At 32.6% G+C, this 25157-nt stretch overlaps 1 protein-coding gene across 4 annotated transcripts in view; it reads left to right on the top strand.

Annotated features, from left to right (window-relative positions):
* The window catches only part of TNFRSF19 (TNF receptor superfamily member 19), an 88941-nt gene that overhangs the window by 28407 nt on the left and 35377 nt on the right, over window positions 1-25157 (top strand). For all 4 annotated transcript variants that reach the window (XM_074303658.1, XM_074303656.1, XM_074303659.1 and 1 more), the window contains 2 exons: window positions 8393-8571; window positions 12217-12302. In XM_074303658.1, coding sequence (XP_074159759.1) covers window positions 8393-8571; window positions 12217-12302 — 265 coding nt within the window. The remainder of the gene's footprint in view (window positions 1-8392; window positions 8572-12216; window positions 12303-25157) is intronic.

The following is a 25157-nucleotide window of genomic DNA, read 5'->3' as shown; positions in this document are numbered from 1 at the left end:
TGATTACAAAGAAAACAAGCATGTTGATTTGCATTTTAAAACAAAACAAAGCAACTAAGCTTACAGAATTCAGGATAAAAAATGCTTGCTCTATTCTAAGACCATACAGTTTGATGATGACCAATTAGAAGAAGTCCAAAGTTTTGCAACCACTGTATGCCTTTTCACTCTTCCTAATCTACCCTTTGATGATATGATTTCAATAGCTCTTTAAGGGTCATGGGTTGTTTCTGGTTTCATTCTGCATCTTAGCGAAGATCTTTTCCTAAGAAATTTGCTCAATAACAATTCAGAATTAGTATTATACAAGAAAAGGACTTCCAAATCACAATAATTACACAATTAAATATTTCACATGTAAAGACTATGTATATATAATTCACTTGAAACAATACTTGAAGATTTACAAAATACTCTCTTCACAAAAACAATTTCAAATAGTTTGCCAGCATTATCCCCCATTTTATAGAGGACAAAACTGGAGTCTTAGAGAAGTGACTACTTAGTTTCATAGCCTTCCTTTGTATCTTCTGAGCTTAACACATGGTTTGGAACACAAATAGTGCTTAATTTGCTTGTTGACTTACTATACAAATTGTCTCTTGCAGAAACCAAAATTTCTAAGAAGCCAATTCACTTCAATCTGTCTAGTTTCTAGATTCTAAAAAGAAAAATGATGATGCTTTTTAAAAGTGATAAGCCACATCATATTAATAAACCAAGTTAATTTGCCATTGTTATTTGAAAAATATATTACAGATTTTTGGCCCATGAAGTCTAGCTTAACTAATGTATTCCATATTTACCAGTGGGGAGTGTAAGTTGCTTTTCAGTCTTGTCCAACTCTTTGGGACTCTAAATTGGGGTTTTCTTGGCAAGGATATTGGAGTGGTTGCCATTTCTTTCTCTACCTCATTTATAGATAAGTAAATTGAGCCAAACAGGGTAAAGTGACTTACCCAGGGCCACACAAATGCTAGTAAGCATTTGAGACCAAATTTAAATTCAGGAAGATGAATCTGCCTGATACCAGACCCGTTACTATATTAACATGCCTCCTCACTGCCCGATAGTTTATAATTATTTACAGAACTAATATTTAACATTTTTTCTTTTTGATAAATGTGGATCTGATGTTGATAAAAGATTAAGAATATGAAAAATATTTAAAATATGAAAAGATGTATAAATTGTTCTATAAGCAGAACATAGAGTTTGTACAACTTTCTATATAAGTGAATTGGCAAAATTTGAGGAAGCCATTGGGCATCCTTTCAATTCAAGAAAATAAACAAAATTTTGGGATTTGTGGGAGAGCATGATATTGTTTTCTTAAAGTAACCACATTAGACTTTTAATTTTCACTGTCTAGAATTTGCCCAGCCATGACTGTGCCTCTTCAGCAAGTATTCCATTTTAAGTCCTAAGTGCCAGCAATGTACTTTTAACATGAGCATCTTCCAGCTGTAAATCAGGAAACTAGTTTTTGCATGAACCACTGAAAACAGTTGGGCTTTGAGTCTTTGGCACTGTTTTCAAAGTCAGCTTTTCTAACCAATTATTGGGATAATTTGTCAATGTAAAAAATTAACTCTTATAAACAACAGCATTCCTTCTCTTACTTAGGTGGATGTCTATCTATCTTCATACTTTTTCAGTTTACTTCTCTTGGAGGTAGCTATAGTTCATGTGAAGAGATGCGAGAAAAATGTTAATGTAATCTGTAGTCATAAAAGCTATTTATTCCCACCATTTAATTAAAGTGTTGCTCATTTTACTTATGCTTGATTATAATTGATGGAACTGAATGATGTTTGGCATATACTAACAAGCTCCAGCTTTTATTTTCTAAAAGCAACAATAACAACAATACAAAAAGAAAAGAAAAAGAAAAAAGAAAACACAAACCCAAAAAACAAAAACCCAACCAAATCCAGAATATTACAAACTGGAAGCTAGAGAAAACTCCTTGGGCTGTTTTATTAAAGGAAAGGGGAAAAGCCAATTTCTGAATACCACTGACATGAATCTAATTTATATTTTTCTTTTTGATACTCTAAAATCTATCCACAAATAACTCTTAACAGGTTCAAATATGAAACTGATCACTTTGAAATTTTGTGAACTTTGCTTCAGTAGACATATAAAAAAGACTATTATAGACTAGTCCTGAAATTATAGGCAATGGATTATTGCTACTTGGTGAGGCTGTTTTAGGTCATCTATGGCTTTATCTATAGTGAAAAGTGAAAGTAGGAACAGTTCTAAGCTTAGGACTGAGTTCAATTGCTGGCTTTTGCAACTTGAGTGACCTTAGCCAAATGAATTAACCTCTCTGGGCCTCATTTTGCTCATCTCTAAGATAAAAGTGTTGGAAAAGATGGACTCCAAGTTCCCTTCCAGTTCTTCCAGCACATATACATACATATATATATATATATATATATATATATATATATACATAGAGCTACATGCATACATATCTACATATCCATCCACATGCATTTGCCCATATGTAAATATGCATTTAAAACAATATTACTATGGTTGACATATAATGTAGATTTCTCTTTTGATTAAATCTTTAAGTTTGATTTTTGTCTAAGATCAATGATTACTAGCCCTGCTTTTTTTTCTAATATATTCTACTCCTAATCTTTGTAGTGTTTACACAAATATCTTATTTCTTATTCCTGCTAACTCTTCTACTTTAATTCTGCTCCTTAACTTAGCTTTCTATTACTTAATCTCTTTCCATTCCTGTCTCTTCCTTATCTTCTTCCACTACCCTTTGCTTGCCCCCCCTCCACTTCTCCAGATCTTCTTTATATTTTGGAGATCACTATACTCTTCATGGTATATATGTACTAGTTCTAGATCATTGTAACTATGTACTAGCATGATACTTTAATTGTTAGAGGGAGAAAAAACAAAAGATGATTGTGGCTGATTTACTATGAGTGATTTTACTGAGGGAAACTCACCAACTGGGGCTTTTGAGGTTTGGGTGGAGAACATAATGAAGCAATTGGATCCCATCAAATCTTGAATCCATGTCAAGGTTAAAGGAAGCTGCTCTTAGGAAGTTAATCAGCAAGCATTTAATAAGCGCACACTACATACCAGGAACTCTGAAAAATGATACAGATACAGAGAAAGGTAAAAACACTGGTTTTTGTCTTCACATTTTTAATGGGCTAGACAACATGTAAATAGCAATGTTATGAATAGATAGATATGTTGTTGAATCATTTCAATTGTGTCCATCTCTTTGTGACCTCAGGGTTATCTTTTCAAAGATACTGTAGTGTTTGCCATTTCCTTTTCCAGCTCATATTACAGATGAGGAAACTGAAGTGCTCAAGATTTTATGATTAGGAAATGTCGGAGGTCTGATTTGAACTGAAGTCTTCAGACTTTAGGGTTAGCATTCTAGCCACTGTACCACCTAGGTGCCCTAGACACACACACACACACACACACACACACACACACACACACACACAAACACAAACAAGACCTATCAAAGGGGGAATTTGAGCTGAGCCTTGAAGGAATCTAAGAAGATGAGAAGGAGAAAGTGTATATATAGAAAACCTAACTGAACAAGATGACTAAGAGCCTACATCTCCAACCCTGCATCATGCTCTGCCTTCTGTTCCTGCCAGTATAAAATTATTTTACAGAAAAGTCAACAGTGGGCTGGTAAAAGAGCACTTTTACCAAAAAATATTTAGCTCATTCCATGAACCCAGCTTCCCAGAAGCAGTACAAAAACTCAGACTTCAGAATAATTGATATGCCACTAATAAATCCTACTGTTTTTCTAAATGAGAACAACAGTTAGTCAATTTAGTGAAAGACAAATAGATGTAATCAGAATCTCATACCAGGCAATTTTAGATTGGATTCTCTGTTTAAAAGTTTTACTACCCATGGAAGTTTAACATCAAAATAGTGAGTTGAAATCCTAGTAGGAGAGATCATTTAAGGATATCTTGACATTTTGTACGAAACCATCTCCAATAATTGCATTTACTTATCTGCTAATTTTATATGGAAAAGCTATAGATATGCTATTTAGAATGAGCCTATTTGGTCTAAACAGAACACATTCTTATTTTCTTTTTGTACTCTTATTTTTTAAATCTTGTTTCCCTACATATTTCCTTTCTGCTCTTGTCATTCATATCTTTTAGCTTCTTTTTGATTCTACTGTGAAGAATTTTAAAGCACTTTTTAACCAATAGTTTTATTTAATTTAATGAGACTATATCAAAGAAGACATTGGAGTTTTTAAATTTTTATATTGTAAGCAATTTAATATTTATATGCTGTTTACTTTATTAGAGGCATCTAAAGTAATTACAGTGGCTCTGATGTTTATGATGCATCAGAAATGTGACAGATCAAGTCTGCAAGTTTTAAATGCTTTGATAAGTTTTCTTTGTTGTGCCCCAAACAATCATATCCTACACACTATAATTTACTTCTTTGGATAATTGGAAACAACTTCTCTGAAATTCTAGTCTTTTCAAGATTTATAGGATTGGCTTGAACAGGGGCTACATAGAGTTCCCAGAATTTTATGATCTGCCAGCTGGATTAGTTTTCTTTTTTTTTTTTTTAAGTGGTAGTGGTGGTGGTAGTGGTGGTAGTTGTGGTGGTACTTTAAATTACAATGGCTTTTCAGTGTCATCTTCTTGAAATTTTCTTAAATACTCCCTTAAAATTAGTGGGTATAAACAACCCTAGTCCTCGCCTCTGAATCTTCTAACAGGCAATAAAAAGGCAAACTAAGCTCTGTCTGAAATATTAAGATAATATCCAAATAGTCAGGACCCAATGTGACACATTCATGGCCCAGAAATTTAGAAATTATTTAATTTTTTAAAAATTTGGCCTTTTAAAAACCGGCCAGTGTTACAAACATTATTTCTCCAATGTTTATCATAGAAGTAATCATCTAAAAATGGCATTGATAACTAACACCTCACTTCTCCAAGTCATATCATTAATTATTTCAGTAACATAGTATTCAATTGATGATTTAAAAATGAACAAGAAATTTGCTTAAGATATTAAACTAGAGGTCATAAAGTCTGAGGTTTTTATTTTTAGGAGAATCTCTTAGAACTTCACTCAAAGTCTATTTACTACAAATGTTAACTTTACCTTCAACTGGAAGGGTTAGAACAGGTACTAATGGAAAGCATATTATCTCTCTTGCTGTTTATCACACATGACACCTGAGCTCTAGTCTGCCTTTGTGATGACCATCTTCCACATCTGGAGAGTATCTAGGTTTCTTAGAATCCCTTATTTCTTTCAAACCTCTGTCCAAGCAGCAGCTTTCACATGAATGAAGCCTTTCTGAACCCTTCACAGTTCCTAGAGCCTCCTTGTAATTTACCATAGTGTTATATCTATTTGTTATGTATATGTTTTCTTCTAGAATGTAAGCTCTTTTAGGGCAAGAACTGTTTCCTTTTTTTTTTCCCCCAAATCTCAATATATCCCTAACATCTAGAACAGAGCTGTAATTAAATGTTTAATAAGTGCTTGTTGAATTAAACTAAAGGGAGCTCATTGAACATGTTGAAGCATAGATTGGAAACATATAATTTAAAAAAAAACATATATTGCAGATTAGAAGTAAATGAAAAACTTATTAAAGAGTATAGGGAAGCAACAAAATCTGAGTCCTGACAGGCTAAAGAGGAGGGGAGCCACAGAGAAATTATACAGAGTAGACATGAGTGAAAAATATAGGAGCAAAGAGCCATTTAATGTAGTGGTGAATAGGCATTTGAAGAGACATGTGAAAAAATCTAAGGAAAAGAAGGAATTCAACTATTGCCCATTTTGTAAGATTCTCATCCTGATTCCTATAAAAATTAGATTGAAATCATCTTCCTCTAATGAAATCAAGTTCAAAATCTTTATCATGTCCAAATGTGCTCCATTTTGGCTTGCTGTATGCTCCTTTTGTTGGTAGTGATCTTTTTTTTTTTTTTTTAAACTGGAACTATGATTTTATTTAATACAAGAAGTTCCCAATGAGGAAAGTCCCTTGATCTTTGCCAGTTGATCATTGCTCCACAATTTATAGCCTTACAATTGCTTAGGGCACAAAAAGGGTCACTGCTTTATTCAGGGTCATGCCATGCACTCTGAACTCTGTTATCCCTTGAACTCCTGCCTAGGACTCCACAGTCCTGACCAGTAATTGTCACAGTCATCTCCTACTTTGATACCTGGCTTAAACCACATTTATTTCTTTGCCCTAATCCCTATGCTATCTTCTTCAATAACCATGATAAATTCAATTCTGCCCTTGTCAACAAGTATTTACCATATTTGCTATATGTCAAGTATTCTGTTTAGCAATTAGCATACAAAGAAAGACACAAACAATCCCTGCCTTCAAAGAGCTCATATTCTAATGGGGGAAACAAATATGAAAATAACTGAAGACATAAAAGACAAATAGAGAGTAATTGGAGTCAGCTCAGAGAGACTCTAGAAGCCAGGGGAACTAGGATAGGCTTCCCATAGAAAGGAAAATTTGGCCTAAGTTTTGAAAAGTGACTGGAAGATGGATTGGAGTAGGGAGAGACCCAATATGTAAATTTAGAGAGATTGATTTTAATTGAATGATGAAGTCTAAAGCCAGATTGCAGACAATTAAGGAGAAAGTAAGAGAAGTATAGGTACCTTGTCTAGATGGCTTTTCTTCTATAAAGAGTGTATCAATCTATATTCCTGTGAGTCTGATTATGATCTCTGTAACTAAGTGGTTCTGAAATTATTGTCCCAGGGAAGTCCCAGGAGGTCTGCGAGGTCAAGGCTGTTTTAATAATAATAATACTAATACACTATTTGCCTATTATAATTCTCCCTTTTCAACCATATATCTGTGTGAGGTTGGGTTTTCTTTATATGCTTTAATCAAAATAATATATCACAACTGATCGAATGCAAACAGGTATGAGAATCCAGCTGTCTTATAATAAGTCATATATTATAGAGAATTGCAAAAATAAGTTTTAAAAATATTACTCACTAAATTTTTTTATTTTTAAAAATCTATTACTTACATTATATATTATGGGCTTATTACTGGTATTTTAAATGAAATTAATAACTTTTTAAATGTCAGTTTTAATTTTTGATATGCTTAATATTGACAGATGTAACTCACAAAAGCAAAAGTTCTTTAGCATTCTTACTATAAAGAAATCTCAAGATGAAAAAATTTGAGAACCATTACTACAACTTTCCAAACAAAATTCTCCTTTCCTGACTGCTTATCAGTATGTTCTCTCTCCCCTAAGAATGTCAATTCTCTAAGAACAGGAACCATCTTTGCCTTTGTATTGGTATTACTGTGGTTTGACACAGTACTTAGCATGGAATAAGCACTTTAATGAATGCTTTATAATTCATTCATTTTAGGTAATGATTTAGAATATGTAAGAAAATATAAAATTTTATTAAGCTAGTGAAAAGGTAAATATATGACATGGAATCATAGAATTTTCAAACTCCAAAGGAGATATATCCCTTTTATTTTGCACATAAAGAATCTAAAAAAGTTTAAATAAAAGCCCCACTTCCCCAACCTTTTACATTGGCCACATATCTATGATCACTTTCTCAGCATGGTCTAGTTTGCAACCCTTGGACCTCTTAAGATTATAATATGTAAAATACTTTTCTTGGCATCCAAATCAGAAATTTTAAGAAGCTAATTACAATGCATGATCATCATAAGTTTTCATTGTTTGGGGATTTTAAGAAGTATGTGAATACCTTATTAAATAAAATTTGAGCTTATTAAGTTGCTAGATGTAATTAGGTAATAAAACTTAAATATCACTTTTTCAGTCACTAGTTAAGTATATATTTGGTTATTTTTGTAACTATGCAAATTTTGTGTGAAATTTTACATGCCATTATCTTTCTTCACTCAAGATATGAACCTTAATATCAAAGTACTTGTTTTTATGCCTTTACCACTGAATTACTGAATAGTCCATTCACTTTAGAATCTTAACATTCACATGACTGGTTTAATTAGAAAATAAGAAAGCTCAATAATTCTACCATAAGCTAGTAATAATGTACCAGTGGGAGTCCTTGCGGGTCTTTATTATTCAAATACTCAGTAGTTTCTTGAATAAAGTGGATGACTAAGTATACTTATAGAAGTAAGAGAGATTATTAGCAGTGGAAGACACATTTGAACTTGCTGAAAGAACTGCTTTTGTATCTAGGAAGGCCTACTCTCAGTAATTATTATACTAGGTCTTCATTTTATCCCAGCAGTCCCTCCTTATTCACGCTTGCAATGTCTGAATAGCTTTCTATTGCTTGTTAATCCCCACAGGAATGTGGCTTTGGTTATGGGGAGGATGCACAGTGTATGACATGCAGGCCGCACAGATTCAAGGAGGACTGGGGCTTTCAGAAATGCAAACCCTGTCTGGATTGTGCATTAGTGAACCGATTTCAGAAGGCCAACTGTTCTGTCACCAATGATGCTGTTTGTGGAGACTGCTTGCCAGGGTAAGTTAAATTTTCCTGTCCTTTCATTGTTCTAAACTATTTCTCCTTTTTTTTTTTTTAAACCTTAATTTTATATTTTCCAATATTAGTTCCTAAATTAGTTAATAATATATTGGTAAATTAATGTTAATATTCAAATCATGTTAATTGAATTGATTACTGTTATAACTTTTAAATTTTGCTATATTACTAAATTGATATACTAATATTAACTCAAATTATTTGTCATGTTTTGTGTCAATAAAATATTGTGTAAACCATTCTAGGTTGGAAATTGGAAGGATCTGTTACTTGGGCATGTCACTTTACCTCTCTGGGTCTCAATTTTTTCATCTATTAAAAAAAAGAGCATTGGATTAGGTGGCTGGGATCCTTTCAGCCTTAACTATGACTATGAATTAGATTATAGGTTCTGTGAATGTAGGATCCATGTTTTATACTTCTTTGAGGCCCCAATAGTATCTTGTATATATGAGGTATTTAATTCGATTTCTGGATTTGTCATTTCAGTGCTTTGCCATTTAGTCCTTTTGTGCTTTCATAGCTAAATCATTGCACTTATGCTCCATGTCCAGAATGGACTTTTCCCTCCCCTTTATCTCATAGAATCCTTGATTTCCTCAAAAGTACTTCTCAAGTGCCACCTCCTAGATGAGACCCTCCCTCATCCTACCAGGTGGTAGCTCTAGATTTCATCTTGAAATTACTTTGCATTTGTTGGTTTCTTATAACATCAGTCAATTTCTCTTCCCCAAATCTAGTTTTCAAGGAGTTACTTTTTTCCTTAAGATTTTTCATCTCTTTTTCCAATTGATTAACTTTCTTTTCATAATTTTCTTGGATTGCTTTTAACTCAGGTACATGTAACATTCTACTATACACACACACACACACACACACACACACACACACACACACACATCCTTTCCCTACCAATAAGCTTCTTATAAAGACATCATCTGTTATTTTTATCTTGTGTCCTCAGCACCTAGAACAGTATATTGTTTATAGTAAAAACTTAAATCAACATTTGATTTGAACTTCATTATATAGAGTTCAATTTAAAAGCAAGGTCCAAGTCTCATGACCTGAATTTATTTGCATTTATCCTAATGATTTCATTTTTGCTAATATCAAAAGCTCATATATTAGAAGTTATAACATAGTGAATATGACTTGTAAGTGAATGAATTCATTCTGACTCATAAACTTGCGATGTCAGAGCCAGAGAGAATTTAATCTCACCTGTTCACCTTACATATAAGAAACTGAGGCCTAGAAGAGAAATGACTAAAATGACAGAGAGAGTGTAACAAGACAGAACCAAGATTCACACATCCTAAACTTCTAGCCCCATGTTCTTTCTAATGTACCTAAATAACTCTACAGATAAAACATTGACTTCAAACTATCTGTGTTAACACAGAATTAGAATCAGAAAGGATCTCAGAATTAATGTGGGTCATTCTGTATCTGAATAGAAATATGTCTATATGCTCTATATGTCTCTGAAAAGTGGTCATCCAGACATTGCTTGAAAACCTCTAGAGAGGGAGAACTCTTACCTCTTGAGACAATTCATTTCACTTTGGTATTTTTCAGTAATTTTCCTAATTATACTCTCCTCATATTTATCATGTTCTTCTCTCTGGACATACACAGAATAAGTTTAATCCATATTCTGTGTTATTTCTCTTCAGATATTTGAAGATGACTATCATGGCCTCCCTCTGTCCCACATTTCTTTCCCTAATTTGAAAAAATTTTTTTTCAATTAAGCATTTATTTTTCTCATCCTTCCACCTCTCCTCTACCTGAAAAAAAAAATGGGGGGGGGGGGGACTTGAAACAAATGCATAATCAAACTAAACAAATTTCCATATTCCTTGTCTAAGATCATATGTTTCAGTCTATATATTTAATCCATCACTTCTGTCTTTGGTAGGTATCATTTTTCATCAGTGCTCTGGAATGATAGTTGATCTTTGCATCGATCAGAGTTCTTCAGTCTTTTAAATCTTTTGTTTTCACAGTATTGTGACTAGATAAATATTCTTCTGATTCTGTTTTCTTTACTCTGCTCAGTTCACACAAGTCTTCCCAGGTTATTATCTTTATCCTTCACCATTTTTAATAGTATACTGTATACCAATCATTCCTCAGTAGATAGGCACCCCCCTTTCTTTTCAGTTCCTATTCCTCATGTGATATAATTTCTAGATTATTTTCTATTCCTCAATACAGAATCTCTCCAACTGTCTATTCTATTATCTACATACTCATTGAAGGGTTATGGAAAAATACAACCTTTCTTTAAAAGCGACTGGTCTTAAGGATAATTCAAACTCAAGACCTTGAATGTCTTTTAAAATGTAGATGTAGAGTCTTAACTATTTCAAAATTTGAGGTATATTTTACTGCAGGTATGTAATATAAAACCCTAGATCAGGAATATTGTGACTCAGATTGAGGGGAAGAGGAAGTTTTTTTCAGATGAGAGGAATGAATTATTGAATAACTAAGAGGCACTTTTTAAAAATTATGGAATGGGGGCAGCTAGGTGGTTCACCGCACCAGCACTAAAGTCAGGAGGACCTGAGTTCAAATGTGTTCTCAGATACTTAACACTTGCTAGCTAGCTGTCTGACCCTGGGCAAGTCACTTAACCCCAATTGCCACAGCAAAAAAAAAAAAAAGAAAAATAAATAAATAAATAAAAATTATGGAACAAATGTGATAGGTCAAGAAAAAATAGAGGGTAGGGGGCAAAGTGCAAATGAATAGGCTGAGAAAAGGAGGACAATGAAAATGTACCAAATTCTCCAACTTCTTTTTCTCTCTGCTTAAACTACAGATTTTTTTTTGTTTCAGAGAAATATTTAACTGTAGTTTCATGGCATGATTATTTTTAATATTATGTCCTTTTCAAACCAGATCAATGCATTTGGTAGATGGTACATACATAGTGGCTTTTATTCAAAAGGTTTTTCAAAGATTTTTACAAAAACATTTAATTTTACTATAACTCTGAAGTGGGTGATAGGTTTTAATCCTCTTTTTGAATAGCAAAATTGAGGCATAGGAAGTGACTTTCATGGTACCACCCCCCAAAAAAAAGCAAAAGCAAGGGTAAAACACTAAAATTGACAATAGATAACCTATTTTCCAACTTAAGTCCAAATGTAACCTAAACCTTTATTCAAATAGGCATATTTCTGGTACATTGTCTAAATTCATCAGAAAGAAATACTGGCTTCATTATATTGATGCTATGGAGAATAACACTTGAATTCTGAATATTATTAAAGTTTTCTTTATAATAGGCTTAATTTGAATTATGGTTGAAAGGCAAGGAGCCATTAGCTTCTTTATTTTTTTTTTCCTTTTCTATTTGGGATTAATTTAGAACATGTGAAGTCTGTATAAGCATGTTGAGTAAGCCTTATTGAAAGCCTACAATGTGGTCAGAACTGTGTTTTATTTGATGGTATAATACCTGAGATACAATTATATTTTAATGTTTAAGTTAAGTTTTCATTTGGAATAATAACAGCAGCATCTAATGTTTTCTAGCAGAAATCTGTTGTTCTGTCTATTAGCTTAGGAGAAAAAGATCATAAAAGTGAATTCTCCTTCCTTTTTTAGATTTTACAGGAAGACAAAGCTTGTTGGCTTTCAAGACATGGAATGTGTACCTTGTGGAGATCCACCACCTCCATATGAACCTCACTGTGAGTTAACTTTGCTTAAAAATAGGTCTGGAGTTCTCCTTAATCTTCTTACTTGCTTTCATTACTTGAGAAATGAAGTAAATTTCTTTTCCCTCTGAAACTGAGCAGGGGGCATGAATTTTTATCAAGTTCCCTACCAGGATATTACTGATCATTTGATAGTGTTTTAGAGAAAACCTCTTGATTCATAAGGATCTTAAAGAAAAATATATTTTGCTATTAGTACATAAATACATAAATTAAAAATAAAAGGACATAGGAAGAAAGACACTATCTGCATCCAAATGATAAACAGAAATATGTATATATGTGTGTGTATGTGTGTGTGTGTATATATATGTGTGTGTGTGTGTGTGTGTGTGTGTGTGTATGTGTGTTTGTATTTAATCATAACCATTCGGAGAGGGGGGAAGGAAGAAAAAAGGAAAAGGGAAAAAATAAATTTACATAATAACTGTTATATATTTAAAAGGAATAGCAAGTTTTATGTAATAGATTTGCGGTTTCCTGTGCAACTATGTTTTTATTATATTATGTATGTTTTATTCTGTGAATTGAATATAAACTAATTGTAAATCTATTTTTCTATTACATTTCATTGAAAAGAGGGAGCAAGTTATAATAGTGTAGTAGACCTGGAGTTAGGAAAAACTGAGTTCATATTCTGCCTCTTCAATTTTATGTATGATCCTGGGCAAGTCACTTAAGCTCTGTGTTTTGTAAACAACATCCCAGATCTCTATTAAATTCTAGATGGATTATAATCTGTGTTGCTGGAAAGAGACCCTCCATTTTGAAGAGAGTCTCTACAGAGAATTACCCACACTGACACAATCACAACTACTTAGACGTATTGTATTCTGTTCCTATTTCCTATTTTGTTTTATGCTTACCATCAGTCCATTCTGATTTGGTGAACTAATCACATTTTATAATAGAATAAATGTAATTTTAACAGAACTTCTTAGAAAATTCTCCATCCCCCAGAGTGAAGATTATAGGGAGTGGGATAGGCATAAGGCCACCAAATTGACTTACCAATATGCTTGGAACATGCATATTGGTTCCCATATGCCTCTACAGGTCTTTCATGTGGTGCCAGAGTATGAAAGGAACAAAAGATGTTCCATTGTTGGCATTTGGGAGTGCTACTAACAACTGGAAAAGAATTCTTATCATTGGCCCTGATCAAAGGAAAGAATTCAAGACAATCAAAAGAAAATATTTTTTCCTCCCATATATTGCTAGTTCACTTCCAGATAGAAATAAGACAATTGGATAATGTCCTTTTATTTTAAAGTTCTGTATTAGTTTACTTTCATGCATTCTTCCATGTGTTTTTTTTTAATGAATATTAACTGTTATAAAAATAAGTATAGTTCCATTAAAAATATTGAAAAGGCAAGGGAAGGACAAGTATTTGTAAACCTAAATCTCTGTATGATATGAACAGTTAATCAAATGGGTTTGCTAAAAACATCTTTTTTTGTTCTGGATTGTTTTATTATTGCTGAAATTTTTGTCCTAGGCACATGAAAAAACTGGCTAAATAAAATAGGAACTAAAAATATTCAAAACTTTATCTCTCGGATAAAGATAGATGTTTGCTTTTCTCTTTAGGCTTTTGTAAAAACAAGTCATGTGATCCTAAATGGATAAAAAATAAGATAATGCATTTGTGTGGGAAGTAGAAGAGATGCTAGCTTTTAAACAAATACTTCAGAAAGCAGCAGTTCTTTGCACCAGGAATGAATAGCCTTAACATAAAGCTATAATAATCTTAGGGGGGAGGGGGAGATTTGACAGTACTGTTTTTCATTCCAATTAATCAATTAAAAATCAAACACTTTTTGAAAATGGAAGAGAGGCATGTGTTAAAGCAAGACCAACAATACTAAGAATATCTGGAGAAGGGGAAATGAATAATTTAAGAAAGTATTTTAGTAACCTTTAATAATAACTCTTCATAATGTAGCAAATTATGCTTCTCCAAAATGTGTATATTTAAATAAGAAAAATAGTAAATGATATTTATGTAATAATCATAATAAATGATTGCCTTAAGGTTTACAAAACACATAATATAGAAAAAGTGAGTTTCATTAGCTGCAAATAGAATGAACTTTTTATCATGTTTAATTAATAAATATGACATACTTTATGCTAAAGGTTACACCTTCGATCTAGTGAAAAATTTGACCTGATTAAGTGAATTTTATCTGGGATTGTTATTGTACTTTTATCTAGTTACCAGCATTGAATTAATCCCATGAATTACAGCTATCCAGGGTGCTTGGTGTGAATATGCTCTCCCTTGGGCACCTGTCCTGGAAAAATCACCATCAGAGTAGTGCAAATGACAAATTTCTTGACTAAAAGTGCTTTAAAGTGAATGCATCCATCTCTTTATTGATATTTTGAAAGCTATTGAGAGTGTGGAATGAAGAGAACAGGGAATAGTGCAGTCAGAGAATCTAGAAGCTTAGAACTGACATTTCTTAAAAACTAGTCTCCTGTTTTTCCTATGTTTTAGACTGAAGATAACTAGAAAAGGAGACCATACTGCTTGATGCAATAATAATAATAATAATAATAATTTTCAGTCATTTCCAACTCTTCTTCACGTCATTTGGGGTTTTGGGGGCAAAGATGCTGGAGTGATTTGTCATTTTCTTCTCCAGCTCTTTTTACAGATGAGGAAGCTGAGGCAAATAGGATTAAGTAACTTGCCCAGAGTTACACAATTAGTATCTAAAGCTGAATTTGAACTTAGGAAGATGAGTCTTCATGAGTCCAGCAATTCTATCCACTGTAAAACTAAAGTGCCCTACTACTACTACTATTACTACTTTTATTATTAACTATCACTACTACCTAGCATTTATATAGCCCTTTAAGGTTTGCAAAATGCTTTATAAATATTATCTCGTTTTATCCTCATAACAACCTTAAAGAGTAAGTGGTATTACATTCCACATCTTACAGGTGAGAAAAACTGAGGTAGGGAGAGATTAAATGACTTGCTCAGGATCATACAATTAATAAGACAGTTGGTAAATATCTAAGGCTGGGTTTGAATTCAAGACTTTTGACTCTAATTCCTATGCTTGACCTACTATGACATCTATTTATATTAATAATAGCATTTATGGCGGGCAGCTAGGTGGCCCAGTTGATAGAGCACCAGCCTTGAATTCAGGAGGACTTGAGTTCAAATCTGGTCTAAGACACTTAACACTTCCTAGCTGTGTGACCCTGGACAAGTCACTTAATCCCAGCCTCAAAAAAAAAAAAAATTAAAAAATAATAGCATTTATGTGTGGTTTAAGATTTGCAAAATGCTTTGAGATTCTCCCAACCTCTCTGTAAGATAGATGCTTTTATTGATATCTCAGATGTAGATATAGATTTTTAGTGTTCTGTGTTCAACCCTTTGAAGGAAAGGACTCTCTAAATAAATGATCAATATCTGAAATCATTTCCTTTCCCAAACATTTCCTAGCATTACCACCCATCACTATTGGGGAAACCTGTAAAAATTCCAAAGAATGAAAGAGTTGCATCACATTTTTTGGACTGCTCTTCTTTCCTTCTAATATGAAATAGTCTAAATATTTGCAGGCCATTAACTCTATTTGACTGTTACAGGTGAAAAGGAAAAGTTTAAATGTTTCAACTCAGTAAATTGACATTATCCTTTGTATCTGGGGGATGCTTTGGAAAGTTTTTGTTTGCCTGGGAGCATTAGCAGGAGGGCATGAACTTCCTTTGCTCATAGTAAGGCTTTGAAACTTTGATCAGGACCTCAGAGAACTAGCAACAGTTGATTATTACCTAGTTAGCTATAAATCTAACTACTATGGCTTTCATCTTCTGTCTGTTGTAGACATTTAAAACAGTGACTGGGTTTAAATATTTACTTATGAAGAAACAGGTTATAGCTTATTAAAACCATCCCAGAATTTAAAATATTTTATATTGAGAAATAGGGTAAGTTTGGGGGAAAAGAAAATGAAGTCCACTTATCCTATTTTTCTGGAATTAAAAAAAAAGGAAGAGTGAATTACATTCACTTGTTTTAAACAGTTATAATAAATACAAACAGTGATGAAAGAGGCAAACATTGTAAATGAAGACTCTGTAATGGCAAGAAGAATCCTATTCTGAGTTGAAAGACAGTCTTCTAAAGGGTATTTTTTCCCTTACAATCCAGTAAAGCGCCCAGATCATGAAATATTTCAACTCCAACACTGTGCCTGAAATCAGATAGAACAACTGGGGAGAAAACCTCTGCCTTCATTCAGGGAGTTCCTATTCTAAAACAATTGATTGGGTAGAGGGAATGGTTTAAATTGTCTATTTACATTGGTGTATGCTGATTATAGGAGTCTTCCTCACCTCAACTTTAATTTACTTGTGAAAAGACTTAGAATTTGAGGTAGATCTTAAAGGAGGAAAAGAAATGACAGAAGAACTTATAGGAGAAGCACACTAAAAAACTTGGGATCAGAAATGGAATGTCATTGACTTCTGACTGGAAAATAACAAAAAATAATTTTCAAGGTAGAAAAGATATTCAGTGGATTAAGTGCTGGGCCTAGTCAGGAAGACTACTAGACACTTACCAGCTGTGTGAGGAAACAATAAAAAAGAAGAGACATTAGGAAGGGGTAATTTAAGATTGTACAAGGAAAAAATGGATCCTTAAGGTCAACTTTAAAGAAGGTGGGACTACTTATCCATGCTTTTGAAGTGTTTTTAGATTGTGCATTTAGATTGTGTTTTTGACCAACAGAAAGAAAAAATATCACTAACTTGTAACAATTCAAGAATTATGAATCAGTATATCATACTTATTAACTGAAACATGACAAATATTTTTTTCTTCTAGAAGTCGAATAAGAGGGACAGAGTAATTATGTAAGCATTAATTAAAGTTTTGTGATCTTGTAAAGGTTCCTTTTATGAAAAATATACAGGACCATAAAATCATAACTAATCTCTAAAATTATGTAATTCCCTTGGGGATTTTTTGGTCTCCTTTTTATGTTTGATAGTTTGTTCTATCGATATTTCATTTCTCAAGAATTCCAAAGACTGTTGTATGAATTTTATTTCTTTGGAAGCTACATGGCACAGCTCAGGAATCAGCAAGACTTATTTTCCTAAGTTCAAATCTGACTTCAGACACTTACTAGCTGTGTGATACTGAACAAGTCACTTAACCTATTTGCCTCAGTTTTTTTCACTGTAAAATGAGCTGGAGAAGGAAATGGAAAGCCCATTTTAGTATCCTTGCAAAAAGAGGCACACAGAGCCAGGCACAACTGAAAACAAATAACATATGTCTTCTTGCAAAGTACAAATTGTTTTGAGATTTAAAATATCAGATGATTGTTGAAAGTCATAAATTTCTCAAATTCCATACTGGTATCCCTACCACCACCAAATGAGACTAATTACATTTATTTTTTCATGCTTGAGATTGATGTATATATAACAATTACTCATTGTTCATCCAAAAAAAATTTATAGAACCTTACTGTATACAGACCTAGACTTGATACCATACGGATACCTTTTATAGATATTAAAAATTGGAAAATAACTCTTAGCTGTATTTATTTATACACTGTGTGTGGTTTTTTTCCCCCCACAAAATTAGTTCAAAAGCTTTGAAATGTAGAATTCCCACTATTGGGTTTTTATGTTAACTGTTAAAATGCTTTATGATCATTCATTTGATACTTTAAAGTCTGTAAAGCCTCTGCCTAGCAATAATTCTGAGATATAGGTATTCTAATCCCCATAACACAGATAAAAAAAGCTGAGACTTAAGAGAGTTAAAAGTCACTCAAGGAGCAAGTCTTAATGGCAGGACTCAAATGCAATCTTTGTGACTCCAAACCTAGCTGTTATGATTCATTTCTCTCCTCTGCCTATAGAGTCATTAACAAGCAACTTTCAGAAGTAATCAATTGTTTTTTTTTTTTTTCCCATGGTATTTTATTCTCCAAATACATGTAAAGATAGTTTTCAACATTCCAAATGTTTTCTCTCTCCTTCCCTTACTTCTCCCCTCCCCAAGAGTGGAAGTAATTTGATATAATTAAGTATTCTTTTAAACATATTTCCTTGTCATATTGTACAAGAAAAATCAGGGGAAAAAAAACAAACAAAATGATAAAAAGGGTAAAAATACATGCTTTGATCCATATTTAGTTTCCATAATTCTCTGCCTGGATGTGGATAGCATTTTCCATCCCAAGTGCATAACCAAATTTTTAAAAATTCTATATGAATGCAGTTTAGGCAAATGCTCATGTAGAAGTTTACCTCACTGATTTTATTGTGTCATCATTTTGTTTTGTTATGATAAGCTTCAGAAATTTTGAAAAATATCTAAGCTAGCTGGTGGAAATTTTGGCTGCTATGCCAAAGGAATCAAGTGAAACTAAATAATGATGGGAAAGAGTCACCATTGTTTTAAATTTATATATACTAAGACAACATAGGACATACAAAACAAGTCATTTTTTTTCTTAGTTTTGTCCATTTGCTGTGTACCCTATTTTCATGTTTGAGGGGGAAAAATCTTTCTATGAGAATAAGTAAATGATAAAGCCTTTATGAAGGGTGTACAGTGTGTTAGGCACTGTTAACAGCTAGAAATATATTTTTTTTAAAAAAAGACAACCATTAACTTAGGAGCTTATGTAGAAGAAGGCAATACATGGGAAGAAATAACCAGGAAAAGGAATATTCTGGAGAAATAGAAAGCAGGATGTTTATAAACTCTGAGACAGGCAGATGGGAAGATACCCTGGGTGCATGCTTGAATGTAAAAGTAAGATGTGGTGTCTTTAGCCAGTCAGTAATGTTGAATGGGTTAATTTGGAGACATTCAGATACTAATCAAAAAGGATCCAAATAAAAAAGTACACACATGGTCTGAGCCTAGGAAACAGAACTGAAAGTTTTTCATGATCATGTAATAGGAAAGCTGATTGTGTCATCATACACACTTGAGTCACCACTCCTAACTGATTTGACCAAATCCTCGATTAAATCAGTACACTTGTCTAGTTCACTTTGGTTGTTCATCTTTTATCAAATGAAGTAATCTTTTCCCCTGCCCCCATTGAGCTGACTGATCATTTTACTAAAAGCAGCTGAATGAGAGCCAGGTGACTTAAAACAAAGCTAGCCATAGAATGTACAGATCAAAAAATATATAGAATTAAGAAAGAAATTAATATGATTCTTAAATACCAGTCCTTATTTTCTCAAAGAGGTTGTTTGATAATAATAATTGTAGATTTATCACCTAATGTAAAGCCATAAAAGATTAACTGATTATTCTCTGAGGTAAGTAAAAATCATTTAATAGGGAATCTAAGAGTTATAAATTTTTCTATCTCAAAGTTTATGCTATAAAATAATATTACTATCAGCAAGGTCATTTGTCCATCAGGAGTATAAAAGATTGCAGCTGAGAGGTTTGGCTCTGGTATTCAAAAGGTTAAGGAGAGCCAGGACACAGAAATGTGAAGGGCAAAAGCCCAAGTTCTGTATCTTTGTTCTAAGTCCCAGCTGGCAGTCTTGTTTGTTAGTCCCAGTGGATACACAAAAACTATTTTTGAGCTAGCACATCCCTCAGCACAGATGTTGAAGAGGCTATAATGCCTGAGTTCTGTTAAATGGCATTTTTAGTTTATTGGTGTCAAATTTTAGAGGCTTCATTGCATCATGAGTAAGTAAATGGCAGTAATGTACCCCATGAAGATTTTCACAATAAAAAAATGAAATAACCCTGGAATTAGAAAAGAATGCATTTATAGTCCTCATTATGCTTTAAAAAAAAAAACCCAACATAATAATTTTGGCCTATAATATTAAGTCCTAAGTATAAATGTAGTATTAATTTATTTCATTTATGTTATGAAAAGCAAGTTCTTAATATTTTTACATACCAGATTTCCAATTTTGACCATTACCCAATTAATGGGCATCCACTTAGTTTCCAATTCTTTCCCATTAAAAAAAGGCCTATCTTAACTAATCTTAATCTTAAAATACTTATCTTTTTTTGTACATATGGGTATTTTTCCTCTCAATATTCTAAATTATCAAAACTGGAAACTGTATGTTAAAGTATTAAAAAGGACTTAATTTTCATAATATAGATGAAACAATACTGTACTTAATACTTAACATTATAGGCCAAAATTAATAAATAGAAATAACCCACCTACATTACTTTTTTAAACAATTTTATTCTTTAATAATCTTTCCCAATATGATTCTTGTGAAGTGTTTAAATTCATATTTATTATTTTAATTTATATTTCCTCAGTTGTTAGTGATCTGGAGCATTTATGTATATAATTGTTGGTAGTTTGGATTTTTTCCTTTGAGAACTGCTTGCTCATATCCTTTAATCATTTACATATTAAGTATGTGTTTTTGTGGATTGATTATGGAAAAAAGATGACTGGTGGAAGGAGAAAGCTTATTTTTCTTAAATTCTTATATGTTTCCCTGTTCCCATATAATTTCTTAGAAATCTGTTGTAACACTTGAAACAGTGGTCCTAAAACTTTTTAAACAGGGGGCCAGTTCACTGTCCTTCAGACTGTTGGAGGGCCGGACTATATAGTTAAAACAAAAGCTCACACTCTGTCTCCGCCCCTCAGCCCATTTGCCATAACCTAGCAGGCCACATAAACATCTTCAGATGGCTGCATGTGGCCCACAGGCCGTAGTTTGAGAACTCTTGAAAATAACTAGCCTTGGTTATCACTAGTCTAATAAAGTGAGAGCTGACCTGGAAATCTGTCAATGAAATTCTCCAGTGGATTAAGGAAAACATAGGTTAAATCACTTACCCAGTGTCATTTAGCTACTTATTAAATGTCTGAGGTCTTCCTGACTCCAGGGCTGGTGATCTATCCACCAAGCCATCTTGCTGACTTTGTAGTAATATATGTGCCCTGTTGTGAAATTACTGACAAGAGTCAGAACAGAACAGTCTGTGGATTAATTTCAAAAATCAACTAATCACAGGGAGTAATGAAAATGTGACTAAGTAGCTAAATTAGAAATCTAATCTTAAATCCTATAACATTTAGCTGTATATCCCATTATCTAAAATGGTAACACTTTAAAAGTTAAAATTCTCAAAACAATTTAAACATTTTTAAGGTAAAGTAAGTCCCTCTCAACTACCAACTTCAAAATGTCAATCAATTCTAAAACCCAGTTACCTCTTAAATAAACATGTTCCATATAGGGTAGGGGTGGGATGGGTGGGTTTTCTTTAGAGATCATTTTTTAAGGATTCCTTATGGTTGGGGAGAGCGGGATGAGGTATGTAAGTGCAAAGTGGTATCAGGGGAAAGTAAGAATGTATCACAACTCCCATACTCTTTATCCTTTTCCAACTAGGACCAGAATCTGAAAGTATCTAATCCCTCCTTCCCCCCAAAATAATGTTGTTATACTGTTTGTTTGGAACTTTATCAAAAAATGTTTTAAATTCTCTTAGTGAGAAACAATTTGTTTCAATTCAATAATAAGTTGTGAGCAACAGAATGATTGTTAAATTGTTGTTGAACCTGAGACACAGTAAAATCCCTTCCAGTTTTCTTTCATGAATTCAAGAAAATAAGGTAGAATTGATATGGTTATATGAGCTCACTATATATAGAAGAATATCCTTTAATAGTTCTTTTTTTAGATACACTTTTCTTTATTTCTTAAAAAAATGAATAAAATATCTATGTGATTAAGTTATTTTCATTGGCACAGATTGTGATTGAACATTATTTTTAGAATTGATTAGAGTTGCAGAGCCTTGTAGATCTCTGTGCTTATTTGTATATAATATATTAATACGTAGGAGTACAAAAATCACAAATTTAAAAATCATAATTTGGAGACTGAGCAATGATTTTAAAATGTAGATTTAATAAGAGAGTTTTAATGCATTTTTACAAATGAAAGTCACTAGGAACCACAAGATGCTGATTTAGGGAATAAAAGGGAAAGAGAATAAACATTTATGTAATAGCTTATATGCCAGGCACTCTACTAAGCACTTTACAAATATCACATTTGATCCTCATGGATAATCTCATGAGGTGCTGTTACTTAAATTTTGCACTTGGTAGCTGAGACAAATAGGCTAAATTACTTTACCAGGTCACACAGTTAATAAGCCTCAAAAGTTAGATTTGAACTTAGGTCTTCCTTTCTTTAGGGCCAATACTCTATCCAATGTGCTATTTAATTCGCCCAGGAAAAATTTGGTTGCCTAGAGACATTCATTGGTACTGTACCTTTCATATTTCTTAAGAGAATCAAGCAACCTTACCAAATTCACCATGGTAGAACTAATTCAATCTGAATAAACCATTTATTAAACACCACCTGTTATGAATATAGACATACAAGTGCCTATAATACAAAATAGAGTGTGTAGAATATATAGGAGTGAGGGACTCAGAAGGGAGAGGACATTATTAGCTATGAGGCTTCAGGGACAGTTTGAGGGAGGCACCAATATTAATTCCTCTTAGTTGAGAAATTTTGTTTTGACACAATACACAAACAGAAAAAAAAAAAACTAACCATTAAAGGTATCAAAGTATAGTACTCTAAAACAATTAAGGAAAAGAGTATAAAAGAGTTATTGTCTGTGATAGTATAGCTAAGCCCATATTTTACTGTGTCATTTATGGTTTGATAAAAGAAAGGAATAGCATATGGTTTAAATTTAATAAGGGTGTGCCAATGTTGTCTATTACCTTTCAATATTGACTTTATATATTTTTATTCGTAGTGAGTATTATGAATATTGTTGCTTGGTTTTGTTTTCTTCACCTTGCATACAAGTCTTGTCATGTTTCTTTATTTTATCACTTTTTTTCTTAGTTAATTTTTTTCTAACTAGGTCTTTTTTCTTCCTTTTTGTTTTTTAAATTTTTCAATATTATTTTATTTTTCCAAATACATGCAAAGATAATTTTTCAGCACTCATTTGTGTTACAAATTTTTCTTCTTCCCTCTCTTGTCTTCCCCCAACCCAAAATAGTAAACAATCTGATATTGTTTAAATATGTATAATTCTTTTAAACATATTTCCTTATTTAATATGTTGCTCAAGGAAAAAAAAAACAGACCAAAAGAAGAAAAGCCACAATAATGAAAAAACAAATAAACAACAAAAAGATGAAAATACCATGCTTCAATCCACATTCAGTCACCATTTTCTGGGTATAGAAGGCATATTCCATCCCAAGTTTATTAGAATTGCTTTGAGTCGCTGCATTGTTAAAAAGTGCCAAGTCATCACAGTTGATCATCACACAATCTGTTGTTACTCTATATAATATTCTCTTGATTCTTCTCACTTCACTCACATCAGTTCATATAAGTCTTTTCTAGGCTTTTTTTTTTTTTTTAAATCAGCCTGCTGATCATTTCTTATAGGGCAATAATATTCCATTAAATTCATATACCTTAACTTATTTAGCCATTCAAAAAAAAAAAAAAAAAGGCTGCTACAAATGTTTTTGCATATGTCAATCCTTTTCCCTTTTTTATGATCTCTTTGAGATACAGACTCAATTCACTGCTGGATATAGAGATATACACAATCTTATAGCCCTTTGACCATAGTTTCAAATTACTCTTCAGAATAGTTGGATCATTTCATAACTCCACCAACAATGCATGTGTCCCAGTTTTCCCACCTCCCATCATTATCTTTTTCTGCCAGACTGAGAAGTATGAAGTGGTACTTCACAGTTATCTTAATTTGTAATTTCTTAATTGGTGATTTAGTGTATTTTTTTCTTATACCTACAAATAGCTTTAATTTTTTTGTCTGAAAATTGTCTGTTAATATCTTTTGACTGTATATCCACTGGGGAATGACTTATAAATTTGACTCAGTCCTCCATATATTTTAGAAATGAGAACTTTATCATAAACTTTTGCTACAAAAATTTTCCTCAGTTATCTGTTTTTCTTCTAATCTTGGTTGAATTGGTTTTGTTTGTGCAAAAACTTTTAATTGAACATAATCAAAGTTATCCATTTTGCATTTTATAATGTTCTCTAGTTCTTCTTTGGTATTAAACTTTTCTCCAAAAATCTGACAGACTATCACTTACTGTCCTAATTTGGTGTTAGTATCACCCTTTATGTCTAAACCATGAACCCATTTCAATCTTATTTTGATAAAGGGTCTAGTTTCTGCCATACTATTTTCCAATTTTTTTCAATAATTTTTGTCAAGTAGTGAGTTTTCATCCTAGAAACCGGAATCTTTGGCTCTATGAAACACTAGATTACTATAGTCTTTGACCTAATCTATTGCACTGATCCACTACTCTATTTATTAGCCAGTAACAAACAGTGATGATCACTCTTAGTCCATTTCTTAAGATAATATGGGAGGAGATATTAATATCTGACCATCAATTAGCATTCATTGAGCATTCTTTATATGCAAGCCATTTCTGGGGATAAGAAGAGATTTCCCCCCAAATGAGGCCATTTCCTACCCATATATTTATTCTTATTAAACAATCAACAACTCTTATCTAGGGCCTGTGGGATGTGCCAGGTACTCTGTTTAGTTCGAGGATTATCAATGTCAATCAATTCTTGTCCTTCCAGAGTTGAGGTTGTCCTATATTTTCAAACATACTGTTTACTTGATTGTCCACTTAAATCTAAAGCACTCATATAACTATGGAAAGGAATGAATTATGATGATATAGTTGTGAGTGTGTGTGTGTTTTGTTTTTTAAGGAACAAATCCACATAGTTGCAGTTATAATATTT

The sequence above is a fragment of the Sminthopsis crassicaudata genome, chromosome 3, assembly GCF_048593235.1.
Source record: "Sminthopsis crassicaudata isolate SCR6 chromosome 3, ASM4859323v1, whole genome shotgun sequence".
NCBI lineage: Eukaryota > Metazoa > Chordata > Mammalia > Dasyuromorphia > Dasyuridae > Sminthopsis > Sminthopsis crassicaudata.
The sequence above is the reverse complement of the archived record's forward strand: the minus strand, read 5'-3'. Positions and strand labels throughout refer to the sequence as shown.